At 42.1% G+C, this 18,655-nt stretch overlaps 1 protein-coding gene across 1 annotated transcript; it reads left to right on the top strand.

The window, feature by feature from the left end:
* Positions 1–141: 141 nt before the first annotated feature.
* tmem86a (transmembrane protein 86A) lies at positions 142–17,120 on the top strand. The gene is made up of 3 exons (XM_015964861.3): positions 142–301; positions 7,923–8,187; positions 10,382–17,120. The coding sequence occupies exons 1-3, from the start codon at positions 281–283 to the stop codon at positions 10,807–10,809; spliced, it is 714 nt and encodes a 237-aa protein (XP_015820347.1). The 5' UTR covers positions 142–280; the 3' UTR covers positions 10,810–17,120.
* Positions 17,121–18,655: the final 1,535 nt, after the last annotated feature.

Below are 18,655 nucleotides of genomic sequence, written 5' to 3'. Positions count from 1 at the left end.
CTTCAATGTGTAAACAGCGGGCATGCTCCTCCTATCAGAGGCGTCGCTGTCTCTTCGGCCCACCCCCTGCAGGGCCAATCTCTGCTCCCATTGGCTTAAATCGTAGGCCTGCATGCGTTACTGTCCGTCTGTTTCCTCCCACCGGACGTCGCACCGCCCACGAGATCGAGGACAAAAACAATCGGCATCCCCTTTGACAGAGGAATACAAACAAGAGGATCCGAGCGAATTTAGAAACTTTTGAGCTCGTTTCACCGACCCGGACGGCTGTAAGGGAGAAATGGTCTCTCCGGTGACAGTGGTGAGTGCGTCAGACACCGGCGTTTGAGACGAACAGGAACAAATGAAAGTAACAGCGTGTTACATGATAACAGGTCTTCCGAAGACGACCAATTCTGTCTTTAAATCAAAGCTAAATTTGCTCACTCAGCCTTTATTTGAGTTATCATTGAAAGCTTGCCATACTTTGTGTCGCGCGCACGGCGCATGCCCACTGGCTTGATTATTTGATTGCTAGTAAATAAGAATGCAGCGCATTAAAACGTGCTGCAGGACACACCTGGACATCTGTTACGTTGCCTTGATGCAGGCGTATTTTGTCATTTGTTTCTGCGTGTGATTGAAACGTGACACTTTAACTTTTGTTATCCACTGTCGCTGTTTCCTTGTTTTCTTTTTGTCTTTTGTACGAACGTTCTTTAGATTTCAGGAAAAGAAAATGCTCGCAAAAATGAAAAACATCATGTGACAACCTTTTTTGTCTGTTTTTTTTTCATAGTAACACATGCGTCAAGCCTGTTCTGGTCTTTCCTTTCATGTCCTGTGCTTTATTGTTGGTGCAATGTGCATTACTAATGAAACTGCTTGCACTGACAGAAATATGAGATGGCTATATTTAACTGATCTGGCCCTACTCTTATTTTGAAAGAGCTGCTATGAAACTGTTTCCTATTTGTAACTGCCTTGAAGGATGGTAGTGTGATGGTGTAGTGTGATTTGCCTGTGGTAAACTGATATGTAGGTGTGTGTGTGTGTGTGTGTGTGTGGAGCAATGCTTCCCATGCAGGTTTCTACAGACTGGTCCAGGATCTGCCAGACTGCTTTCGCTTTACTGGCCAAAAGCAGAGATGTTAGGGCCACCGTTAAACATTTAAACTGTATTATCTCCCCTCTAATGTCATTTTAATAAGAAACAAGTATTTTTGCTAAATTAAAAATATATTAGAGCTCTTACATTCACGCTTGTTCTTTTTAACACACGGCGAATCAGCCAATCATGTGGCTGGAGTTCAAGCTAGACATCAAAATAGGGAAAGGAGGGATTTATATGTTTTTGAATGTTGCGTGCATGATTGTTGGTAACTAACGTGCCAGTCTGAGTTTTTCAGAGCCTGCTGAGTGCATGGGAGTTTTGCATAGTCCAGAAAAAGAAAACAGCCAGTGAGCAGCAGTTGTGTGGACGAAAGTGTTTTGTTGATGTCAGGTCAAATGAAAATGGGCAGACTCGTTTGAGATGATAACGAAACAGCAGTAGCTCAAATTACCACTCCAGCAGCGGAAGACCGCACCACAACTGTCAGCTAAGAACGGGAATCTGAGGCTAAATTTCACATAGGATCGCCATAAGAGATTGAAAACAGGGCCTGGTCTGATTTCATCTGCAACATTCAGATGGTCGTGTCAAAATTAGGTAGAAACATGGAAGTATGGGTCCATCCTGCCTTATATAACTATTTGAGGCTGCTGCTGCTGGTGTAATGGTGAGGGGGAGATGTTTTGAGCCTACTATGGGCCCCGTAGTACCAGTTTATTATTTAATCACCACACCTACCTGAGTATTGTTGCTGACAATGTCCATCCCTTTAGAATCACAGTAGACCTCATCATGATGGCTTTTTTCAGCACAGTGCACCATGACATAAAGTTCAAATAATCTAAAACAACATGACTGAGCTTTCACAGTCACCAGATTTCCATCCAGTCCAGGACTTTTGCGATTTGATGGACCGGGAGAAGCGCACCATGAATCTGCAGCAACGGTGCCATGCTGTGATGCCCAAATGGGCCAAAATCTCCAATTAACGTTTCCATGACCTTGTTGAATTTGTGTTGCAAAAGTTAAAGCAGGTCTAAAGGAAAAAGGCGGTCCAGCCTGGCACTAGCAGGTGTACCTAAAACGTAGTCGGTGAATATAAAATGGAATCTCTTCAAGGGCAGCAGTAGCTCAGGAGGTAGTGCGGGTTATCCAGTAATCACAAGGTTGCAGGTTCGATTCCGGCTCCCACCAGAGATTGCTGCTGTTGTGTCCTTGGACAAGACGCTTAACCCGCTTTGCGTGCTGGTGGTGGTTAGAGGGACCGGTGGCGCCAGTGTTCGCAGCAGCCTTGCTTCCGTCAGTGCACCCCAGGGCAGCTGTGGCTCATCTGTGGCTCACCATCACCAGCATGTGCATGTGTGGATGACTGATTGTGTTGTGAAGTGCCTTGGGGGGTTGTGGAATCCTAAGAAGGTGCTATACAAATGCAGGACATTTACCATTTCAAAGGAAAAGTTACAAATCTCCATGTGATGTCAGAGATGGTTATTACCTTTCTGTAGGCCGTTAGGGTGATTTCAAATGTTTGCTCTTGTTTTGATGAAAACCTCCACACTCAGCACCATCTGGTGAGCCAGCTGTAGTGCTCATACGGGAACAAATTAATATTTGTGCTTTGCAGATAAAAAATTAAGTCCAGGATTCATAGACTGGGACTAGCAGCCATGATTAACCCACAGGTGCATGTTAATCCCATTGGAGGGCCCAGACCTGCAGCTGGTTCTCCCTTAACTATTTTTTACTTAATTAATACAAAAAACATTTTTTAAATATGCTATGCATTTTACTTTGTGTAATTTTATTTATTTATTTAGTTAGTTTTTGCTTTGCTTTAAGTGAAAATGATTAAACTTTTGACCTGGAAATGATCTGAAGCCATTAGAGCAGCTGTAGGATGAGCGGAACAATGTGGCGCTACTGTAAACTCTCATTGTTGTGTGGCTACAATGTCAGCTGTGCATCTCAGGACTGTACTTGTGTTACAGTTTCCCTCCACCAGGTTGGGTACTCAAGCCTTTACAGGTCTTTAAATATTTCTGTGTATCGTGTTTCAGACCCACAATAGATGTTGTCCTGTCTGGACGTTGTTTGGTGCTCAGGTGAAGCTGGTTTGTGTTTGTTTACTAACTCTGATCCGAGTATCAGCTTCATATAACATAATAAACTCATCAAGCCATTTTATCTTCACTCCGGCATGACACCCTGCTGCCTCCCTGCAGCCAATCATTAACTTTGTGTTTTAGTTTCAGGTGGCTAAATGGGACGAAACATTGGCAAACAACCTTGTGCCGTGTGGTCGATCAGGCGGGAAGATGAATTCAAAATGATTCATTTTGTTCGCCGCTAACAAAAACTTGTGTCCTCGTATTCGTCCTCACTCTAGCAATTATGATTTGTCGCATGAATTGTCACTGTTCCCACGGACAGCCGAGGCTTTATTTAGTTTGAAAGGAACAGAATACAGCTGAGATGCAAATCAGCCCAGTCCTATTCAGAGAGAGAGAGAGAGAGGCAGACCGACCCCGAGAGAAATAAATCATTTACAACCCTGCAAGGGCAGTTTAAGATTTAGACAAGCAATTACACCTTCCCGATGGATCGATTTTTCTGCAAACTCATTTAAAAATATTCTCACCTGATGGGGAAACATTGCAGCGTTAATGATTATTAATGTAATGGTGAAACAGTAACTCACTGACGTAGATGTTATCATCATCTACAGTAGATGAGACCAGCTGCTACGAGCAAATTTTGTTTAATTTCACTAAATGCAAAAAAATAATGTTGATTTAGTTATTTTGCTAATATCAGGTTTTAGGGACAACGTGCATCTCACACACTTATTGAGCTTTTTCATGCAGAGATGATACATGCTTAAAGTAAAAGTAAAAAAACAACAACAACATTTGATGAGATGCAAAAAATAAACCACCAAATGCAAAAAAGAGAGAACATTTCTTAGTAGCAGACATCCACATTTAGGACAAAAACGCATTTCATTCACTGGTTTAGTATTGAGTGAACTCGGTTAACATTTTTTTAGAAATGATAAAACTAGATGCTGAAAATAAAAGTTTTCCTCTTTTCACCAAACATTTAAGCACTGTTTCTCACAGGTCAGAAAATACCAAAGATAGCTTTAATCCATCCTTGAGTCCATTTCTAAATCCACTGATATTTTTTGCCTTCTCTGCCTGGAACCAGTTTGGCTTCAATGACACAGAAAAACTCAACACGGGGTCACATGCACGTACAAGGAAAAGTGCTCCAGTCACATTGTGAACTTCAGTTAAGCCAAAGCTAGAAATTCCTCTTTGCACCACTGGTGCATGGAGCCATCTGATAGGGTCTCAAACGATAGCATAAGCAGCATTCTTAAGGTTTTTTTGACCATAAAAATCGCAGCAAACTGCTTTTTACAAGGTTATTATGGAGGGTATGTGAGAAAAAACAGTACTAATTGCTCACATCTTGTTTGATACAGCACATTGTTTATGTTAATAATTAACTGAAAGAAATTTACGGTGCAGTAATTTTCCTGTTTGTGGTACCACAAAGCTCAGAACAAACCAAAAATGCAAATCAGAAACAAATTAGTTCCATTAAATGGATGCAAATGTTCACTAAACATGCTGAAGATACATTTGGGATTCTCAGGGCCGGTGCAAGCCTTTGTGGGGCCCTAGGCATGTTTTCCTTTGGGCCCCCCATGCCAACAAGTCGCCTGGGTAAAACATGCAGAATGTGCAATCACAACAATATAAAACCAAACAACACTGCTAACCTAAATGACTGTAAAAAACAATAAAGACATAATTTTGTTTGAATTAATTAAAGCAATAATTTTTTTTTTATTATGCTATCTTGATGCTCTTAGGGGCCCCTGCTGGTGTGGGGGCCCCATTCTTGTACGCCTAGAGCCGGCTCTGAGGATTCTTTTAGGGAAATGTTTTGATATCAGCATGTCAGACTTAAGGACAACCCACTCTGGGCGATCTCCTGAGGGATTGTGAGTTCACAAAATAACAAAACATCCTAATTCCAGTCAGTTTGCTTTCAGCTGGAGAATCTTGGTTCTCTAAAAGAACCCTATAGAGCAGTGGTGCACATTCCTGGTCCTGGAGAACCAGTATCCAGCTTGTTTTAGTTTTAACTCCACTTCAACACACCTGATTTCAATCAGCAGGCGATTAACAGGCTTCCGCAGAGCCTGATGAGCTGCTGAACAGGAGATTGAACCACTTAATTAGGTGTGCTGGAGTAGAGAAGCAACGAAAACTTGCTGGAAAAGCGGCTCTCCATGACCAGGAGTGAGTACCACTGCTATAGAGGCTGTAATGACAGCTGAAAACATGTCCTCTCATGTCTCCGCTGTCTCCCTGCTGGACACTGAACTCCATGATTGAACTACAACTTGATATGCTTTTTTATTGAGCTGTTGTGTAATGGAGGTCCTCTCTGCAAGGAGAGATTGACCTACAGTAAACTCGCTGTCTGTTCTTCTTCTCCTCTCCAGCTGTCGTCCAAATGTCTGTAAACCTTTTCCTGCAATTCTATTCATGTTTATGTTTATTCATTTAGCAGACACTTTTATCCAAAGCGACTTATAATTTATAACCTATAGGGCGCGTTGTGATCTGTGGGGTAAACCGGAGTACCTGGAGGAAACCCAAGCGCCCTCGTGCCTCTTTTGCAATTAAGGTGACTGCTTTATTTCACCTTCCTCTGAGTGTTTCAAGAACAATTTCATAATTTAAATGTTTAAAGGTGTGGTTTACTCGTTTAATCACTACATTTGCAGCGGACTCTGGTAGGAATGAATGCCTTGCAAGACGTACTCGGGGCAAGAAAAGCCCAGAAGCGCGTGTATCAGCACTGACGAGTCTGCTGCTGCAGAGAGTGGAACAACACAGCCGGATTTGGACTCTTACATCCTGATATTTGGACATTTTATCTTGGATTGGATAAAGCCGGGCGTACACTGTTTGACTTTTTCACTTTTTTGAGCTGATTTTCCAGTCGTGCGAGAATCCACGAGATCGGGGCGAGTTTTGCGCCGAGCGGTCGTGTAGTGTACAGGGGGTTACGAGAGGCGATTAACACCACGTGATCAGCAGTCGTGAGCTCGCACGGACTTCTGGCGTGTTTAAAATTTCGCTCGTCCCTCGTGAGGGTATCACACTGTTGAAGCGGCGCTGCGAGCAGCTGCGACCCAAAAAGTATCAGAACCGCTCACGGCGCATGCGCAATCCTGCATCAACACCGCTCCCCGCTATTTCCCTAATAACACACGTTGTTCGTTTTTATTTCTACACGTTTTTTTTACTCACAAAGATTGTCAAGAAAGCGTGTTTGTCGTGTTCATGTCAAATTAAACTGATCACAAAACACAGATTTACTTTCTTTATTTCGTTTTCCTCATCCAACCCCCATAAATCCCTGTGTGTCCTCCTGCAGCACTCCCGAAGGACAACAGGCAAGACAAGACAAAAAAGTCTGACGTGTTGAGTAAAAACTGCTATATTTAGCATATTTTTAGGGCCGACGTGTTGCTACCAGACGTACAGTGTGAGCAGTCAGGTCGCATGCGAGAACTGGGTCGTGCAGTGTGAGCACATGACTCGTGAGATCTGCTCTGCGAGGAAGTCGTACAGTTTGAGCTGAAGCTGAACGCTGCGAGTGAAAAAGTCGCACAGTGTACGCCCGGCTTAACGGAATTTACCGCTGACTTGCAACGTTGACGTTTCATCTCCACAAATAACACAAGCCTTGAGGAGTTCTTCTGTTTGGTGGAGTTGCTAATGCTAACGGTTAGCTTCTAGTTGGGAAGTTCTCTGCTGACTCCTGAATGTTAATCCAACAACAGCCTTCCCCCGTTGTGAGTGAAGATGGGTGAGTTCATGAATGTTAAGCGACAGTGTGACGTATATCTGTCCGACTTTTCTAATCCCAGAGTTTCACCGTCTGTTTTCTATCAGAAGCTAATGCAGCAGATAGGTGTAGGAGACTATTTTCATGTTCAGCTTGCATTCAAAACTCAGATTGACTAATTGTAATCAGAAATAATCATTAAAATGTGTTTTCAGAGTTCCAGTCCTTTAAACATTTCTTTCCCGTCTGCTTTCTGTCTCACTTTTGTCCTCCTCACCTCTCCTCCAGTGAACCCTCACTCAGTTCCTCTTCCTCCCAACTTAATCTTGTTATTTTGTCTGTTGTTCTCAGTGACCTTTCTGCTTTGGGAAGGATTCCCAGAACCTTTGTTGGTCTGTTAGGTGTTTTTGTGATCCGCGCTGGGACTAATCTATTTAGACAGAAATAAATCGGACTCGTAACACCGCAGGACGTTAAAACTTGAGCCTGAAAAAGCCACACGATGGTGAGGAAACAGAAGAAATAAAAGGTTGCTGGGAATCAAATCGACGGCGATGAAGCTTTTTTTTCCCCCCTTCCAGACATTTTAACCCTCTGGGGGCAGGCGTTGCAGATTTGCAACAGTTAAAATCTACCTACCTACCTGGTTACTCCACATACATATTTCATGAGCATTTTTTAGCTCAGAAGTGCCCCTGAAGGGTTGTTCATCCTTTTATCAAAACTTATTTTGAGCCTGAGAGGGTTAAGCCGTCAGATGGTGTCTAATGATGACCTCACAAGCCCTCTAAAACATTTGCTTCTCGTGTTTTCCTTTGTAATCGAGTGAAATTCTGTACCTTTCCCAAACAAAGACGTGACTGTTTAAAGGATTCGAGAGCTTTAGATGGTTTGAGAGTGAGGACGATAACGTGTGCGACTCAGCTGACTGTGTAAATGTTCCGTCTGTTTCCAGGTGAAGAGCGAAGGGCCCAAGCTGGTGCCGTTCTTCAAGGCCACCTGTGTGTACTTTGTTCTGTGGCTGCCCACCTCCAGCCCGTCCTGGTTCAGCGCCCTGATCAAATGTCTGCCCATCTTCTGCTTGTGGGTCTTCCTGCTGGCTCATGGGTTCAGCTTCCTTTGTGCTCATTCCAGCGCCCGCAAGATCTTGGCCGGTCTCATCTTTTCAGCTTTAGGTGATGCCTTTCTCATCTGGCAGGAGCAGGGCTACTTTGAGCATGGTGAGGAGAAGAAACTCCTGTAAACATTCTATCATCTGGCTTAATTTTTTTGCAACAGCATCATTTTTGGTTTATTTAAAAGCAGGAGAGCTTAAATCTAAGTGAAAAGAAAGTACTAGATTGCACGTTTTTCCATAAAAATGCTTTATTTTAGTGTTTCTGAGCTCCGAAAGAACATTTTTATTACTTTTGTGATTGAGTGCTTCAACTGTGCTGAAACTCAAAAATCTGATTGCTTTTATGTCCATGAATGCATCACTACCAAGCAGTATAAAAACATCCAACATTTTCCCTTTCTGTGAACTCACCACACTAACAATACAGGAGATATTTGGTTTGAAACTTCTTACTTTTGAAAAAAAGGTGTTTTATTCAATTTTGTTCTTTGAAATAAATCCAAATATCCCAAATTTGTTGTCAGCTGGCGTTCTGACAGAGCACCATACATATCAGAGCAGTATACAGTTTTTGCGCATGAACATTCATGCTAAGTTCACCTCTGCTACGTTCAAAGGAGCCATCAGTTCAGCATACATTCCACAAAGTCATACTGTTGTTAAAATACAAAGTGTACGATGATCCGACAGGTAAACTGACCCATCAGGGTGTCATACAGTTGCTAAAACAAAGTGTATGATGTAGGGTTGTCACGGTGTGAAAATTTAACCTCATGGTTATTGTGACCAAAATTACCACGGTTTTCGGTATTATCGCGGTATTTTTTTAAACGTGCTACATTTTCACACAATTAAATAAACCCTGTATGTCAGGAAATATTGTCCTCAGTTTGTGTCTAAATTTTGCCTAAAATGTGTTATTTTGTAATTATGTTGTTTATTTGTTTACATTTTTCCCCTTTAGTCTTTAAAATACCAATGTTTGCCCATAACTTCTTATTTTTTGTCTGTTTGATGTCATCATTTTAAAAATATTAGATCAGATGATACTCAGTACTCAAGTAGCCTTCTAATCAGATACTTTTTTTTACCTTTACTTGAGTAATAAACCCTATATCAGGAAAATATTGTCCTCGGTTTGGGTCCTTCCAGTGAGCTTTGCAGATGTGGGAAAATGTCATCAGGCAGTAATCGTTGTTAAATTCATAATTATTCTCGCAGAGAGACCAGCTCTTATCTGCCCCTGGGAGCCCCGTAATGCATAGCGTCATTTCAATATGGGGGTGTCTGCGACACGGTTTATATGCAGGTAGCGGCGCTGCAGCTGCTTTATATAGCGACTCGTTGCATTCTCCCTCAACCCAAATCCTCGGATCACGCATTTTAGCTAAAACGCTAACGTTAACTTGCCTTGCGTTGACTGTAGAGTTGTGGGTGATGGTCACGCAGATGTGTCATGAGATTTGAAGCGTTGCTGCCTTTCACAGACACTTTTTCTGCACGTGCTGCAAACAGGATAGTCGTCTTCCATCAGCTGTCCCTCGGCATTCTTCAAATATCTAAAAGATGCCCGTACTTCCCACTTTGTCTTCTTTGAGGGATAATAAATGTCCTAAGCACTGCCGTCTCCTCCTTTGGCCATTATTTCAGCTTTAGCTTCAATAAAGTTTTGGTTGTAAACAACAAAGTGCGCATGTACCGCCGGCAACTTCAGCAGATGATACGGTGGCTGGTAAGGGTCACCGCGCCTACACCGCAGCCACGGTAACCCACCGAGATAATATAGTTTTTTAAAAAACAAGACGGTTATTATTATTGTCAAGTTTTTTTACCTGGGTTTCTGCTACACCAGTTACCGTGACAACCCTAGTATGATGATCTGATGGGTAAAAAGGCTTGGGGCCAAAGTGTCGTACAGCGTTAAATGTATGATGATCTGACCGTGTATGTGTGCTGTCAAATATGCATACACTGTAACACGCATGTGCCAGTCTGACAAGGTATGGTGATTGGTGTTCTGACAGAGCACCGCACGGTCGGTTGGGAAACACGGAGATTAAGCGAAGCCTTTACGAAATATGCATCCTATACAAGGCTTATAACCAAAATAGACTCCCTAGAATAATCCCACCACCTGGAATTGTGACGCAAACGTCATATTAAACTGATGCATGCAGCGCAAAAGCCTTTTTGCAGAAAGTATCAGTTAGCTCAGTGTTATCAGTTTTGGGTAATCAGTGTAAACACAAAGCAGATTTGTGTTTTGGAGTTTAAACCATGCATGTTGTTTCACACAGGGCTTCTAATGTTTGCCATCACCCACATCCTGTATTCGTCTGCCTTCGGGATGAAGCCGATAAACGTGCATGCTGGCCTGGTGATCTCCGCTGCATCTTTCCTGTGCTACCTGCTGCTGTACCCTTACCTGTCCGGGCCCTTCACCTACCTGGTGGCCGTCTACATCGCTCTGATCGGCTTCATGGGCTGGAGAGCCATCGCCGGCCTACAGCTGGCCAACGACCTTTGGACCTGGACCAAGCTTTCCGCCTGCCTGGGCGCCGTTCTCTTCATGGTCTCTGACCTCACCATCGCTGTCAACAAGTTCTGCTTCCCTGTTCCCCACTCTAGAGCCATCATCATGGCCACCTATTACGCCGCCCAGATGCTCATTGTGCTATCAGCCGTCGAGTGCCAGGATGTGGAGGCCGCCCGGAAGAGAACATGAAAAGAAGACCTATCTGAACATGGGAAAGTGGCTCCAACTCCAGCCCTGAGAGATCATGGACACATCTCACTGCCAGATCCCCAACCACCGGCCTTCATCTCAGTTTGGTGCTCCTACACTATTGTTACCGTGGCGATCAATCCACCACATGACTATCACCCTGCTTTCCCACAAGTGTGGTAGTCTCTTGTAAATAAGATAGTGGCACTATCTTCAGCTTCTCCGCGATGCTCCAAACCTAGATGAGGTTGTGTCTCTACCTGGTCACCATGGAGACAAGCGTAGAAATATTAACATGTGATGTACAGAGCATTACAGCGCATTTACCTGTTCTGATTTATGGGGAGCAGGTGGTTGGGTGTCTTTGGGGAGTGTGTTTGGGACAGAGATGTGTGTGTGTGTGTGTGTGTGTGTGTGTGTGTGTGTGTGTGTGTGTGTGTGTGTGTGTGTGTGTGTGTGTGTGTGTGTGTGTGTGTGTGTGTGTACATGATTGGTAAACATACTTCGTTTTCCACATGGTCCTTTCACACACATTGAACTCCCACCACAGGTTTATTCTTTAAGTGGTCCAAAAACACACTTATGTATTTATCTATGTTGTTTTTTGTTTTGTTGTATGAAGGGATTATTTTTAGTCCTTTATCATGTAGTTTTTTCTCCATCTGTTCCTCCGCGCTCCCCTGCCTCAAGGGTGCTAATCTTAGAGCATGGGATCATATTCACAACCGTTTTATCGTCTGCAGTCCCGATCATTTCACTTTCACCAACCACGCTGCCTTTGTTTACTATCCACGCTCCCAGTTTTCTATTGATGACAATACTTTATATATTTAAATCTTTGAATGGAGACATCGTGGAGTAAAGAGATGAAAGGAGGATGAGTGACTGAGATGAAACCGGAGGAGGAAAGGAGAAAAACTAATAAAACCTGTGTTGTAGCTTTAGACATTGAATCCTATGAGAGGTTGAGATGTTGGTGATGTCATGCAGACATCCTACGAAGCCTCTCTGCAGTCAAAGCAGCTCCTGGACACATCCTAGCCTGGTGTTTAGTTCACCCACATCACCTTTTGGTGTTGAGTCTCTCAGACCTTTGATTTATTTTCCAGCAGCTTTTTTATTTTAGATTATTTTTTGCTCAGAACCGTATCTTCAAATACGCCTGACCCATAGAGCTCCCGCTGGTTGAGTTATTGGGAAAAGTTTGCGGGGATCTTATTGTTGGACCAGCTCAGCTGACTCGTGCTGGTAATGACCTTGTTATGAACGCTGAAAAGAAAGGGCTTTGTTATTGGCTGGAGTCACTGTGTTTGTCAGCCCTGAGTGTGTGTGTGTGTGTGTGTGTGTGTGCATGCTAAAGGCACCATGCAACAAAAGGGTCAAGCTGGCTGAAGGAAAACGTAAAAAGAGAAGAACTCAAGAGAAGTGGCTTGTCATGTGAGGGAACAGTTATTCCCAGTAATTCCTTCTCACTGGACACTTCATCAGCTTTAATCCTGCAAAATCCTCCACAGCTAATCCCTAACTAGTCCCTTCATAGTTTCTCCTTCTCATCTTTCATTTGTTTCATCTTCTTCTCTAATGAAGTGTCTTATTGAACTTGCACTTCTGTAATGCTTTATTTTTTTGCTGTATATATTTAAAACGTGTGTGTGTGTGTTCCCTTTGTCTTAACTCTTAAGTAGACGTTAGTTCTTGAGTCAGAACCACCTCCAGGCCATAGGAACTGTGAACCATTATAGTTTATATGACGCAGACACATTACTGGACATTAGATTATTTCTTTACGACTCGTCTTCATTCCATTTCTTGCTCAGAACTGTATCTTTGTTATATAATTCACTAGAGTAGTCGGTTTACGCCAGCTTTGCCTGAGCGGATCCAAGAAAATTTTTATTATTTTGATTTTCACGCTTACTCGTAATATCTCCAGTGCAATATTTATACACAGATTATATTTATGAAAATATATGAAAACTGTGCAAAATGAAGTTGATAGTTGCCAAAAATAACAAGAAACAGTATCCAGTATCATTAAGTGAGAGACAGGGGAGACCCTGGACATGTCCTAGTCCATCACAGGGACATATAGAGGCACACAACACACAGTTAGAGCTTAGATTAGCTGTTTAGCCTCACATGCGTGTGTTTGGCCTGTTGGAGGAAACTCTAGTATACAAATATAAAGGCTCCCAGACGGTCTCCAATCCTTCAACCTTCTTGCAGCCTTGCACACTCAAATATAAGCAACCAAATTTTAAATTGTGTTTAATTTGCACACTTAAATTACTTATGAATATAATGTTATAGTCAATGTCCTGTTTAGAATATCTCAGATGATTCACGCTTCAAAAAAGATCCAGATGTGATTTAACTCAGAAACTTGGGAGGATTTAGAAAGTTGTCATGGAACGACCCATATGAAAACTGTTTAGGGAATAAACAGACGTGCAAAAATAGTCTTCCTTTTTATGGGGTCAGTGACCCTTAGAGAGTGAAAAAACACACAAATCCACCACCATGACAGATCTGCAGGCAGACCGTGGTGTTGACGCTAATGGAAGTTTATTTCAAACATCAGCAGCTCCGTGTTGCAGAAAAAAAGACCAAGTTCCTCAATCTCCTTTCGCCCTGTCAGTGTACGTATCAGCACAATAACTGCTCTGCTCTGCATTTTCCTCTCACCTCTCATCCTACACTGCAAAACACGATTTCTAAGAAAGTAAAAATTGAATTTTTAGACATTTTATCTTATTTTTAGTCTTAAAAAGAAAAAAAAAATCATCTATAGAAAAATATAATTATTTCAAATGAGGTAAATTTTCTTAAAGGTGTGGCTTACTCGTTTATTCAATACATTTGAACTGTTCTCTAGTGTAAACCAATGCTTTATGAGTCGTTTAAAAAAAGCTATGATGCTCCTCTTCTGAGATGTAGAAGTTAGCTGGTGCAGAGGAGGGCTGAAAACATCACGCCATGTTGCAAAGTCACTATCACCAACACACTAGGGCTGCAACGATTCGTCGACGTTGTCGACAAATATCGACAATAAAAATAGTCGACACTGATTTTCATTGTCGATGTCGCCAGACGTGTTTTTCCGACCGAGTGAGGCATCTCACTTCATTACAATCTCTACGGAGAGTCGCACATGCGCAATAGCTTCTCTGCTTAGTGCCAACCGCCAACCAACAGAAATGGCGGTGTCAAACACAGCAGCTACGCGTATCAAAACATCGAAAGTTTGTGAGCATTCTAGCCTGGATTTGGCGACTAAAAAGATGACCTGCTGTTCTAAAATAAAATGTTTTATTTTATTTTAATTACCTTAAAAGACTCAAAGAATCCTTCAAGCAGCTCTAACAGCTCTGAGCTCTGCTCTGCTCCTTATACATTCCCTGATGTGCGTGCAAAGCTGCACACCTCCACCAAGATTACCTTGATTACATCCTCATGATCACATTATGTTCGGCTCTACCATGATTATCCTCATGATAAGTGTGATTGACAAACAGTAGTGATCAATAACTTGTATAAAGCAATTATACAACAGATGACAAGTTCATTTTTATTACACCTGCATTATTTGCAAAGTAGCCCTTGCGTATCACGGTAGCACCTCGAAGATGCATGAACACTTAACGAGAAAACGTGTCGGACAGTTGAGTAAAACAGAGTCTGACTCACCTCGGTAAGATTTAAATAACACGAAAGCCAATACGTTTTGTTTTGGATGTACATTGTACAGTTTTTAAATGTATTTTCACTTTTAAAACAGAGAGATTTAACGTTATGCCCGACTGTGCCTGACAAAAGTATTTTAATTTTATTTATGCATTTATGTCTATACTGACTGAGAACTGTGCCTAATTGGTGTTAGACGGCATTTTTATTTACTTTTAGTCTGAATTGGCCTATCAGCAGCAAAGTTCAATAAAATATGCATTTTCCATTGAAGTACCCATCTTTCTTGTGTTTATTATCATTTTTCACATAATTAAAACAATCTCGTGCTAAATTGAAGAAAATTCAATAATTATCCGATTAGCCGACTAATCGTTTCAATAGTCGGTGACTAGTCGACTATTAAAATAGTCGTTAGTTGCAGCCCCACAGCACACCCTTCGCTCTCTCTCCTCGCTACAAACATTTTTAAATAAGCCTTCCGGTGGGCAGGCGCGAGCCAAGATAAGTGAGGCAATGAATGCAAATTCACAGCGTGACATCACAGTGTGAGGCTTTTCAAATCCCAGCATTTCTCCATCTATTTTCTATCAGAAGCTAAAGCAGGAGATGGGTGTAGGAGATTATTTTCATGTTCAGCCTGCATGAAAAACTGAGTGACCAATTATAATCAGAAATAATCATAAAAACATGTTTCTGAGTCAACCACACCTTTAAAATTTCTTGTTCTGAGTAAAAAAAATAAATAAAAAAAATCTGCCAATGGGATAAGCAAAATTTGCTTGGGTAGAATTCACAAAAGTAACAAATTAATCAAAATGTCAATTATTTTGCTAATGTTTATATAATTTTGCTAACTGTTAGTTTCTAGAGAGGATATCTTTTGTTTTTAGAGTTAAGTAAGATTAAACGTCTAAAATGAGACTTTTCTAATTCCTCAGGAATCAGGCTTTACAGTGTACCCACTTCTCCACAAAGCTCAGGCTGTCAACAACGAAAACAAACCTTTGTGTGGAGAGTTGTTCACAGAGGACTAGCGATGTTTGTCTTAATCAGAGTTTTGTGGAGAGCAAACTGAGAAGATGGATCTTTAATGTGCAGCTTCATGTAAAATCCAGCCGAGGTTGGCAATATTTAGTCGTACAGTCTTACTTTTTCCTTTTTTGTGGCTTATTTATGTACTTTCTTTAAGGGGCCAGAAAAACCACCGTCTGACCTTTATTTCTTTTTTTTCTACCCCTCCCCAAGTTCTGGTGGTTTTCCCGTTCTAGAAACGACCCTGTTGAGCAATATTAGAAAAGCAGGTGAAATATGACACACAGGGATAAGACTTTGTTTTCCGCCTGCGGGTAAGCTACCATCCCGACCCCCTCCATGCGGGTGGTGGAACAGCAGGCGCATCACTTTACCTCAGCCTGTCAACAGCCCTGCTGTTCTCTGCTTTGTGCGAGGCGAGCGGACAAAAGGGACCCGGGCGAGCTTTGGGAGGCCTGTGTGGTTCAGCATCCACCGCAGGAAACGAGCTGGAACCGTAGGAAGGGCTCTCACTCGGTCCTCTAAATCAGTGACACTTTCATTTTAATGTTCTTGTGACTTTTTATTTAAAACCTTTGCTGTTTAATGTGTTTTGCTCCTGATCATCAGCAGGCGACAACCAACACACAAAGCTGTAATGATTTTTCTTTTACTCATGCGTGAGAAATCGATGAACCACTACACACCCGTCACCCAACTCCAGCATTAGTTTTGCTGGGAAGTATTTGTTTTTGATCTCAGCCGACTGGATTCTGAACATTTCTGAACTCGGGTCAGACTCTCGTGCTTTAAAAAAGGATCGATGTGTGCCGTATCCTCTGACGTGTGTGCTACCTTTCCCTTTTCTTGATCTTAATGAGAAAACTGGTTTCAAAACAAATCAATATATATTTTTAAAAAGGGATCCATTTTTTTTAAAGTCTTTTCAGCCTATCTTAGAAGTATTATCCTTTCCATCTATCCATCCATCCATCGTCTGAACCCGCTAGTCCATGTAGGGTCGCTATGTCCAGCGGTCAATGGGCAATCAGGCGGGGTACACCCTGGACAGAGTGCCAGTCCATCGCAGGGCAACACAGAGACACACAGGACAAACAATCATGCACACACACACACACACACACACACACCTAAGGACAATTTAGACAAACCAAATCAACCTAACAGTCATGTTTTTGGACTGTGGGAGGAAGCCGGAGCACCCGGAGAGAACCCACGCATGCACAGGGAGAACATGCAAACTCCATGCAGAAAGATCCCAGGCCGGGAAGCGAACCCAGGACCTTCTTGCTGCAAGGCAACAGCTCTAACCACTGCACCACTGCGCAGCCGTATTATCCTTTCATTACCAGAAAATAGACAAACCAAAAAGTTATTTTTTGACTTTAGATCTAAAGTCATGTTTATTCCCACCCCTCAAACATCCCATTACAATGCATAATTAAACTTGTCTTATTAGAAAATGTCCTTTATTTTCACTTTGTGATTGATTTCTTCCATGACTGTAGAGATGACATGATTTATTTGCTGTAGTGGAATTGAATGTGAACATCTATTGGAGAAATAAATGCAATTACAATGCAACAACGACAGATCGTACTCCGGGTCTTTGTTTCTACAGAATCAGCGGCGCCACGCTGGAAATGTCAGCTGATATTTATAACTGTGTGGCGTTTTGGGGTTTCGAACTGAAGCTGCTAAAGTGCCATCATGGCAGAAAGGGCTGGAGGACAACACGGAGCTCTGTTCTCCCAACTGCTACACTCCGTTGTCTCATCGAGGTGGAAAAATTGCTTTGAACAGCTTTTAACCTTTACAACAAAGCTCCCTCTCTCCTCTTTTCCTTTCTACCTCTTCTACACTCTTGTTCCTTCTGCTCTTTGTGCGTCCAAATGAGTCTCTTTCATGCGCAGGGAACATCTCGCCGTCAAAGAAGTCCAGTCTTCCGCCTCTCACAGAGGCTGCTTTGTAAACAAGCTTGGTGGCACACACACTTCCCTAAGAAGTGACAAAGTCCAATGAGGCAACATCATAAAGTCACTAAATAAACTCAACAGCTCTGCAACAATCTCACTTCTCTACGCTGCTCCATTCAGCATTTTATTACAAGATCTCAAAGCCAGGAAGCTGTCATGAAACTGAGATCTACAAGCATGCAATTCCCTGTGAGCAGCAGCAGTCTGGTTTCTATGCTTATTCAGGGTTTCACGTGAAACCGTTTCCTCTTTTGTTGTGCCTTTACCCTGCACAGAAAAGGCGGAAGGTACCAGTGACGTCTGATGGTGCTTCATTGATCTGAACTTGGCAACCTGATGCTGCCGGTCTCCGGTGGGTCTAAAGAAGTTGAGTTGTGGGAGCCAGGACCGGTGACGTCAGGATGGAAAAGGGTTCGCGACCTCTTTCCGTTTCCATTTCTCAACTGGACCACACTCACGCTCAAGCAGTTGCAGTCCACTCAGAGGCAGAACCTTTTAAAAGACGCTGTCACAGGTTTTCAACCTGCAGAGAACAAACCTCACACACACTGCAGTCAGAGAGAATTGGGACATTTTTGGTTTCTGGTCACTAACATTTTTTGAGGTAGAGGTTCAGAATAGTTTCGTAAACCTTTTAAAGGACACCCTCTCACAAAGTTGATTGTCTGCATCCTGCTACCTGAAAGCGGTGTCTTGTATTTCTGGCCAAAAATGACTTGAACATGAAAAGTGTGCAAAAAAAAAAATGTTCACACCAGAAATGCACTAGCTGGACTTTAAAAACAGGAAGTAGTGTCATCATATTTATTGGAAATATACACAGGTTTGTTCATCATTTTCAGAACCAGAATGATCTAAAATGACTTTAGTTCATATAAAATTTGATTTGTTTTTTAGCTGCAGCTTCCTTAGTTTAATTACTGTTTTATAAATGAAAGATTTATGATGTACAATGAGATTAATCACTGAAATTAGTGGAAAATAACATTTTCTCTGCAGACTTGTAGTAAATTACTGTAAAGGCAGACATTTTTGAAAGATTCTAAGGCCGTGATCCCCAAATGAAAGAAACAAATCTAAAGAAAGCATGGTATTTGATATCTATATAAAAATAAAAAATTCAATGTCTCTTAGGAAGTCCTAAAGCTGAC

This window comes from Nothobranchius furzeri, chromosome 4, assembly GCF_043380555.1.
Source record: "Nothobranchius furzeri strain GRZ-AD chromosome 4, NfurGRZ-RIMD1, whole genome shotgun sequence".
Taxonomy (NCBI): domain Eukaryota; kingdom Metazoa; phylum Chordata; class Actinopteri; order Cyprinodontiformes; family Nothobranchiidae; genus Nothobranchius; species Nothobranchius furzeri.
Note: the sequence above shows the minus strand (reverse complement) of the source record. Positions and strands in the feature narration are given on the sequence as shown.